The 9,920-nt window shown below is 30.5% G+C and overlaps 1 protein-coding gene across 1 annotated transcript; it reads left to right on the top strand.

Annotated features, from left to right (window-relative positions):
- Positions 1-241: 241 nt before the first annotated feature.
- On the top strand, positions 242-1,788 carry LOC125867791 (uncharacterized). The gene is made up of 2 exons (XM_049548372.1): positions 242-563; positions 1,343-1,788. The coding sequence occupies exons 1-2, from the start codon at positions 349-351 to the stop codon at positions 1,644-1,646; spliced, it is 519 nt and encodes a 172-aa protein (XP_049404329.1). The 5' UTR covers positions 242-348; the 3' UTR covers positions 1,647-1,788.
- Positions 1,789-9,920: the final 8,132 nt, after the last annotated feature.

Raw genomic sequence — 9,920 nt, 5'->3', positions numbered from 1 at the left:
TTTTACGAGTTAAGTTTAGTGACATTACTATTATATAATGGGAAATTTTGATAATTCTATTGTTATAATGAATTAACAGATCGATAAGGAACAATTTTACCACCACGCTAAACATAAGAAATTGAGGGTATACCTCTTTTCTCTCATGATTTTTTATTTTAGTGGCTCTTACAATGCGATCTTTACTCATATAAATACACAAATCCAGCCTTCAAAACATTGAAAAACTTTATTCTGTTTACATCCCTATTTTTTTTTCCAATTTTTTACATCCCAATTTCAGCCGGCCCCGAGAAAGAAAAAAAATATATAATTTCTCTGAGCCTAAGAGGAAAAAAAGATAAAACCATGGCTTCACAAAAATTGAATTGTTGTTTATTATTAAGCATGGCTATCATTCTTGTGGTAACAAAAAGCAGCGAGGCTAATGGCGCAGTTCCAACGAGCCCGTATTGTAAGATTTGTACTATACCAAATTTGTGCAATAATGTTGTCAACGGTGCAACAAATTGGAAGGAGGCAATGGTCAAGAGCATAAACGCATGTACGGAAATTGCGTACAGGTACGGGTGTCAAATTAGCAAGCTGAGCGGAATAGATTCACCTAAAAAATATTTGAATTAAAATTTGAAATTGCCTAAAAACTAGTCATAACTCATGATTTAGAGTGGATATATCCCTCATTGAAAAAGTATTGTATATATATGCCCTCGTCCTTTAAGAGTATATACCCATCTCTGTTTAACAAATGATGTATATTTACCCTTTTCGTCGGTCAATTTTTTTAAAAAAATAATCCTAAAATTGTTCCCTGACTTTAAAAAATTACCTTATCCAACTTTTTTTACCCGATTCAGCCCCGACCCAACAAAAAATCAACCCCTCTTTTATTCAGATCCAATTAAAACCTATTGTGTGACTTAGTAGAAGATGGATTGAATTTTTATTTTTTTCATTTGGATAAGTTCTAAAGGGGTAAAGAAAATTAGCGACTTTAATTTTCTAAAGTCACGTAATATTTTTGGAATTGAAAGAATCAATTTTAAATTTTTTTTATTCAGTAATATAGGTATGTTAACAAAAATGATAAATATGCCTCGTTTGTTGGACGGTAAGGTATATATGCACCCCTTTTTCATTGAATGATAAATTCGCTCTAAATCACAAAGTTAGAAAGTATATTTGCTCTTTTTTCCTACTTAATATGTTTCCTATTGGTAGCATATCATCCCAATTTTTCAACAGGTTGAATTGAACAGGTCAAAATGAATCGAGTTAATAAAAATAGACAGACCGATCAAGACATGATTTTATTGGCTAATTTTACCACTGTTATACGCAGGATCCAAAATGTGACCAATAGCATTCTTCCACAAATCACAGGGGTTGCACCACAAACAAAGACATCAATTCAAGATACATGTAAAGAAGCTATGGATGGTGCAGTAAGTGATCTTCAAGAAGCAATGAAGGCACTGAACAAGAATGATCAAGGAACAATGCTCACAAATTTAGCCTCTTTACATACAGATTGTGCTGATGCATTGGATCAATTTGGGATCAAGTTTTTACCCTTAACTAAAGTTGTTGGACGTTACCTTAAACATATGTCCGTTGCTCTATCTGTTGCTCAGACTCCACAGTAAACTTCTTCTCGGTTAACATTCACAAAGGGATTCAAATTTATATGATTGTAATGTAGTTTCAAGATCATTGAAACTGCTTCATCTTGTGTTTTTTTAATGGATCTTGATAAATTTAAATGTGTATTACTCACTCTTTTTTCAATTTGTTTGATTTGATTCAAAGTAGAGGGTCAAAATAACTTATGTTGGTGTGATTTCAAACTTAAATTACAGTTGAAAATAAAATAAACATAAATGAATAAATAATAATTATTTAAATTGAGGCACGGATAACTCACTCTCTTTAAGGAGATTCAACTTTCAAGCCTACTGCGGTAAAATCTGTTGGGTTTTAAAGGTGTGAATAAGAAATGAAGGGTTGTGACTTTGTCGAAGGGTTGTGACATTTATGAAATGTTGTGTCTTTTCTAAAGGGTTGTGACCGTTTGAATTTTTCAAAGGGTTGTGACCTTTCTGAAAGGTCGTCTTTTTTTCTAAAAAATTGTGACTATTACCCTTTGTTGGCTATAAATAGAGAGACTTTCTCTCATTTTTCTTCATCGAATTCTTCCTTTCTTCTGCATATATTTCTTACAAACAAAATCGATCGATCGTGTCTGAATGTGTGATTCGTTGTTGTCTTTTTGAGTTCGTTGAAATTATCGAAGTTTGAGGTACAACTACTTCTTTAATGGTTAATCCGTTTTATCTTGGGAGAAATTAATCTACAACCTCGGATACTTGAGGAGATTAAATTTCTTAAGGACACATAGTGGGTTCTGTGGACTCGGATAGTTCTTTTCTTTTCATCTTTTATTATTTATGGTTTGCTAATTTGAATACAGAAGATAACAAAATCTAAGTTGATTAAACAGTAACACACTTGACTTGTCCCCTCTAGGATACAACAGCCCAACAACGTCATACAACTCAAGCAACTCCGAATTAGTTGAAGAGTCCAAAGCTCTGCAAAAAGAACATCTTCCTTCAACATAGAAATACTCTCTTTTATATAGTGAATATAGTTGAAGACTTTAGAATATCTTCTTTGTCTTAGCTCTCTCTTTCACTACTATAATATTTTTTTCACACTTAACATATTTCATCTCCTTTTGAGATACCCTTTCACAAAGGTAGAAACACCATTATTATTTATAGGTAAAGAAGTCTTCCATGTAATCAATGAATAGAATGAGGGGTAGCAATGTAGGTACATAAATGTGATAGATGTTACATAAGTTATAAGAAACTAATGGTCATATGAGTTACAAGAACTAATCGTCATATAAGTTACAAGAACTAATATTCATCTTCTATCACAACTTATACCACTAACATATATACTTAATATTTTATTTTAATAAATGCATATACACCAACATATCCTTGATTCTCTAATGTGGACACGATGTATACCACAACTTACCCTCTTTTAATGTTTGCCTATATGTGTAAACTAGTAAGCGTTTCCGCATTTCGCGCGGTTATGAAAAGCTTTACTGGATTTATGAATAAGTATTCTTTTTAATACCTAAATATTTGAAGAATTGTAAATATTTATGAATTGCAAATTTTTACTATTTCAAATCGTGAAAATAGCCTCTTGCAGAAATGTAAGACAGACTACATGCAATAAACTCTTGTGGTTCATTCATTCCCCGAATTTCGCATATAGAGGAAGTTGTAATACACCAAACAACCCCTTTTAAGCATATACTTTAGTCTTCAAATCCAAAAGCACCCATAATGAGGTTGAGTATGCTCCCTCCTCCTGCTATTCATTAAAAATTCAAGATGGAACACCATTCTTAGTAATAAAATTTCTAATTTCTCCATTTTTTATATTAAAAAAATTAGTACGTATTTTTCTATTTTTCTGTCACTCTTCGGCCAATGCCATGATATATAAGTTTTTTGAAGAATTTTATTGATACATATGAAACTCGTAATTTATGAACCTACAATTTTTAATGAATTTATGACGATAGTTGAGATTAACTTAAGAATTTACAATGTGACAAAAGTGTGAAACATAAAATAGATAACTGATACTTCAATATTTGCATTTTGCACCAAGAAAGTCATTCTACAAAACTTCACGCCTCGTGGAACCAAAAATATTATTATTAGTCAAAATAACATATTAATAAATCACCAAAACAATAATTAAAAATAGGATTAATAGAATTAATTACATTGAAGTAACAGTATTTTTGTCCAAAAAATTACAAATACATAAAGTTTTCCACGGGCATCAAAAATGTATTCTAAATTACCTATTCACCCGTTATTGACATCATTTGTAAATTTTTAGCTAGTTACAATCTTTGTCTTCATTCTTCACTTAAAGAAGTCTTATCATCTTTTTCTAAGGCTAAACAACTACAGATCTCCATTAAAATATGATAAAAATGCAGATAAGCAAAATGAAGATAAAAAGACTCAATCACAATAAATGAGTTACAAATACTATAATTACATAAATAATTAAATAAATATGTACATTTAGGAGTTATAATGGAATCAATATTCAATGATTGTAATTAAATAACGGGCAAAAGTCTATTGAGAGTGAAAAAGAAATGGACCAAAAAGCAACACATAAAATGTGCTATAAGGAAAATTTAAAGTGGAGTACTAATAATTGTGTCATTCATCGTCACATTAACACATAAAAATAAAGAAAAAAAGAAGATAAATGTAATTTTAGACAAAGAAATGTCAGATCACCCACGAATTCATATCCAACTTTATATAATACTCATTATTTTGTATTTGGCTGATATTAGTATTTATATACTGATTATTTATATCATAGTAGTTTTTAAATTCTTTTTGATAAATATTAGCAAAAAAAAGTCTATAAAAAATTAAATCGATTTTTTGGAAAATAAACTGCAAAAGAAAATTATTTAGGAAAAAACTATTAGTAGAAATTAAATGAAAACATATTTCAAAAGGAAGAAAATAAATCAAGAATAATATTTCAAATAAATTATATGTGTTTCCTCGCTCAAAAGATATGTAATTTTATATTTATTAGTAGAGTTATTTTATACCTTCTAAATTGAAGCAAAAAAAAAACCCCCAAAAAATAGAATTAACTTTTCAATGAAAAAAGGGCAAATAACAGAATGTTAACTATGGCTTGGTATAGCAAAGGAGCTTTCATGCTTGCGAAGTTCATTAAATCTACACTAGGGCAGGCAAGGGGACAGGGACAAGGACTGGGGGACGGGACAGGACAGGGGACGGCACTGGCGGGATTTGGCCGGGACGGGGATTGGGGCGACAAAAATAAGTCCCATCCCGTCCCACTATATATAAGGGATGGGACGGGTTTTGGGGGGACGGGACGGGACGGGGGATTTTTTATTTTTTATATACTTATTTATTTGTATTGAAATTATATGTTATTGAATAACATTTTTAGTTTATTTGATTTTTTTTCAATAACATTTTTAGCTAATAAATAATGCTTAAGTTTTCAAAATTCAAATTTCAATTTCAAACTTCAAATTTCAATTTCAAACTTCAAATTTCAAACTTCAAATTTCAAATTTCAAATTTCAAATTCAACTTTCAAATTTCAAACTTCAATTTTCAATTTTCAATTTTCAATTTTCAATATTCAAATTTCAAATTTCAAATTTGAGTAGTTCAAATTTGTATTTTAAATATTTTAAAGTAATTTAAACTTGAAATTTTGATTTTGAAGAAAAGGCCCCAAAAAAGGACGTTATGTGCAATACTTTGAATTTTCCTTTTTTTTTTTTTTTTTAATAATCTAGGTGTTAGTTGATGTATTAAAGTTCCATTTTTTAACATTTGTTCCTTATTATAAAATTTTGTAATAGCTAGTTCTCTTTTTATTATGTTCAACTATTTTCAAACAAATTAGTATATATGTAAATATGTATGAATATATTAAAATTAAAATGCAAGACAATAGTTATATAAAAAAGACTTAATAAAGCCTTCAAATTTATTCAATAAAATCTAATTGCAACTTAGAACTTAGAAGTTACAATTTACAAATATTAGTGGAGTAACTAATCTACGCAGCCACCTTCTAGGAAGGGTTCTGTTTCAATAAGTTCTCATATGTAAAACTAATATTTGTTACAAATATTAGATGAGTAACTAATTTACGCAGCCACCTTCTAGGAAGGGTTCTGTTTCAATTAGTTCTCGGATGTAATCTAATATTTGTATTTTCCTTTAAAATTCAATTCTAATTGTCGCATCATATCGACGGTAACATCCTCCGGTGTTGGCAAACTTGCTAGAAACTCTTGTGACTCTAATTCATCATCACTAGATCCAATTACCGCATTAATCCAAGCTTCTTGTTTGGAACTTAACTTTGGCAAATTATAATTTCTCCTCTCGGCGTTGACCCAGTCTCTAAATAAAATTGATATTTCCAAACTGTCTTCCGCCAATGAATGTCTATGATCGCCAAGTTGAAACCTTGCCGCACTAAAAGCAACCTCTGATGCAACTGATGAAGCTTGAATAGCTAGAACATCACGAACCATTTTGCTCAAAATTGGAAATGCAACGCTCCGCCTCCTCTACCATGTTAATAATTCTTCATTGCCATCTTCGTCTTCCACTATTTCTAAAGATTGATTAAGATATTCTTCAAAATCATCACGGTTAGTAGAATTAAGACCAAGAAAATCTTGCATATAACTTGAAATTCGAGCTTTACTCTGAGGATTAGAAGTTTGACTAACTTCTTGAGTATTTCATGTAGTTCTATATTTTTCATACAAGATTTTTGCTTCTACTTTTATGCTAGACTTACACATTTCACAAGTTGGATTTATTTCCGGTAAAATTTCTAAGGTATCATAAAAAGTGTCAACAAGTCCCTGCACACCTTGTAATTTATAGTCAGGATGAAGTAAAGTAGCAGTAAAAAAAATTTGAGGAATAGGAAAAAAATATTTTTTAAATTTTTCAATCATACCTTCAATTGCAACTCTAAATTTTTCAATTTTTTTTGTATTTAGAAAATTGAAGTGAAAAAGCACAAATATTTATTAATACTGATGAAATAGTAGGATAATAAATTCCAGAAAACATGGTTGTAGCATCATAAAAAAGTCTTAAAAATTCTAATAGTTCATTAGTTTCTTCCCAATCTTCTTCACAAATTCTGTCTAATAGGTCAACATTATGAGCATTAAACACCATTTGTATGGGTCCTCTATATTTGTAAGCAACTGAAAACATTTCGTAAAAAGAATTCCACCTTGTTTTAATATGTCTTGGAATTTTTCTTGGTGGCAAATCACATAGTACACAACGCTCATTAAATTCCTTAATTCTAGCAGCTCTATTAGCATAAAAAATCCAGGCAACAACATATTCAATTTTCATACAACCACATTCAAATAATGAAATACCATCTTGTACAACTAAATTTAATACATGTGCAACACATCTAACATGAAAAGAATTAACATCAATTGGACATAATCTAGTTTTTAACATACTAGCAGCATTTACATTATTAGATGCATTATCTAATGCGACAGACATTACTTTATCTATAAGCATGTAATAATCTATAACACTCAAAATATTTGAAGCTAAATATGCACCAGTTTTTTTCTCTATACATTCTTTATAACTTAAGATTCTTTTTAGCAAATTCCAGTTATGATCAATCCAATGTGCTGTAACAGTTAAATAATCACGTCCATTAACACTACGACTCATGTCCGAAGTTATAGACACTCTACAATCTAATATGCTAAATATACAACGAAGATATTGACAATATTTACCTTGATATACAAAAGCATCATATTTAACAGTATTTCTTGAAAAACCTCTATAATTAGGATTATAAGTTTGTTGAATATATTCAATAAAACCGGGATGTGAAGGAAAACTATAAGGTAAACCACAAACAGAAACCATTTTAGCTAAATTTTCGCGATCTCTTTCCTTATTATATTTACGTTGTGTTAGTGGACCACCGGGATTAGAAGGATCTAATGTTCCTTGAATCATGTTAGAAGCCCCTACCGATTCATTAACATTAATATCAAAATCATTAACTGGAATTCCTTTTCTTCTATTGGCTAATGATTTAGCTTCTTTATATTGAATCGGCACACAAGATAACAAATATCTATCTAAGCCCCACGTCCCACCTTGACTTCCACCTTGTTTATGTTTAAAAGGTTGCTTACACTTATTACAAATAGCAATAGATTTTCCTTATCTAAAGTCATAAATTGCCACACAATAGAAGTTTTAGGGCGTTGATACTTCACCTTCTCCCTTGTAGGAGGTATAAGGGGTGGGCGTCCAGAATTTTGCTCCGTTGAATTTGTAGTTTCATTTGGAACATTTGTCACCTGACTAGTAAGTGTATCTTCTAATTCATCTTCTCCCGAACCAACTTCTACTTCTTCACCTGAATTTTCATCAAAATAAGGATTAATATCACCATAAATTTGTTGTAAAAGTTCACGATCGAGTTGAGCATTTGAATCAATATCATAAGAAGTATCATCAACATAAGTAGAATCATTTGTATTAAATCTAACTCTAGAAGTACCACCACATTTACTCTTATTTTTTTCCTTACTATTTTTTTTTATTAAAATTAAATAATCTACTAATGCCACTTGGTTCTTTCTCTTTTCCTTTACCGGAATCTTTTTTGTTAGAACTCATATTTAATTATATGTAAAGTATAATATAAAATTAATAATAACACAAAAATTAATGACGAAAAATAAAATATAAATATTATGAAACGAATGTACCAAACGTCTGCGTTAATAGCAGACGTTATAACCGATTCTTGAAGCTTGTAGTTTGTTGTAACTTGTAATTTGGAACTCCAATATTTGATAGCAAATATGAGAATTATATATATTATGATATATAATATGAAAATTTAGAATTGAAATATATGTATTATGATATAATATGAGACTTAAATGGAATAAAAAATTGAAACTTAAGATTGAGACTTGAGAGGATATAAAAAATAGATGAAAGAATATATGATTTTGTAAGAAATAATAAGGGATAGAGGGGTATTTATAATATTAAAAGTGGGTTAAAGTATATTTATGATAACTTGAGGGTTTAAATTAAAGTATTAAAAATATGGGTGGTAGGGGGTGTTGGAGAAGGGAAAAAACAATGAATAAATCCGTTGGGGAGGCCCACTAGCCGTTGCCCCAACGGATATAATTCAAAAAAAAAAATTTTAAAAAAATGTTAGGGGATCCCGCGAACCGGCCGGTTCATCCGGGCCGGGTCGACCGGGCCCAAAGGGTGAACCGGCCCCTAACTGGTCCCCTATCCCGAACCCCTCCCAACCCGCAAAAATGTACGGGACCGAGTCCGGCGAGCTGGTTCTCGAACCGGTCGCGGGCCGACCCGGTCCCCCTGCCAGCCCTAATCTACACCACTTGTGTGCTTTATCTCGGCAAGACAACAACACTGCTCCAAACATATTATTGTTTGTTATTATGTTATTGAGTTAAACACAAACATTTTAAAAACTAAAACAGAATAGGCAGAAGGGATCCAAAACAACCAAGTAGAAACATGTTGTTGACACCAAATTTTGGCCTAACATTTTTAAAATTCGTAATTTTTAAGTTTTATTTATTTAATAGTTCAAAATAATTTTTTAATAATTTTAAATAAGTTTATCGATAACTATCCTTATTTATCAAAAATTAGAAATTTTTTTATCAGTTAATTTTAAAATTTGCATTTTTACATGTCATTAGTTAAGTTCATTATATTTTTTTTTATGTATAACTTACATAAATCACATAGTGTAAGACCCTAAATTACATTATATCCCTACTCTTTTCTATTTTACAAAAATCTCTCAAAATATTAATTTCGGATACATTAATTGTGATATATTATAAAACTTGTCTATTGCACTTAATAAGGAATATTAACGTAAAATTGATTTCATTTCCCACAAATCACGCAGATCTTATTTTCTTTCCCACAAATCACGCAGAACCTGATTGATATCAATCCATTCCAATCTGTAACAACTTCACAAAATTTAAAAATCAAATTTTCATCTTCTCCATCAATTCGAAATCTTGAATCTCAAATCTACCATTGTAGATGATTGGAGAGATGGTTCAGATATATTCAATTGTTTTGATCCTTACAAGAAAGTTAGTGCAATCGTGCAGGCTATCAGGAACTATAACGATCCCCATATTTTGGTTGCGGCGAGCAGTGGTTCGAAGTAAGCAATGGGTGATCTAAATCTGAATGAAA

Source organism: Solanum stenotomum, chromosome 6 (genome assembly GCF_019186545.1).
Source record: "Solanum stenotomum isolate F172 chromosome 6, ASM1918654v1, whole genome shotgun sequence".
Taxonomy (NCBI): Eukaryota; Viridiplantae; Streptophyta; class Magnoliopsida; order Solanales; family Solanaceae; genus Solanum; species Solanum stenotomum.
The sequence above is the reverse complement of the archived record's forward strand: the minus strand, read 5'-3'. Positions and strand labels throughout refer to the sequence as shown.

Coding starts and splice junctions, on each gene's coding strand:
- LOC125867791 (XM_049548372.1), top strand. CDS start 349: ATGGCTTCACAAAAATTGAATTGTTGTTTATTATTAAGCATGGCTATC. Junction 564..1,342: donor TGTACGGAAATTGCGTACAG/GTACGGGTGTCA, acceptor TGTTATACGCAG/GATCCAAAATGTGACCAATA.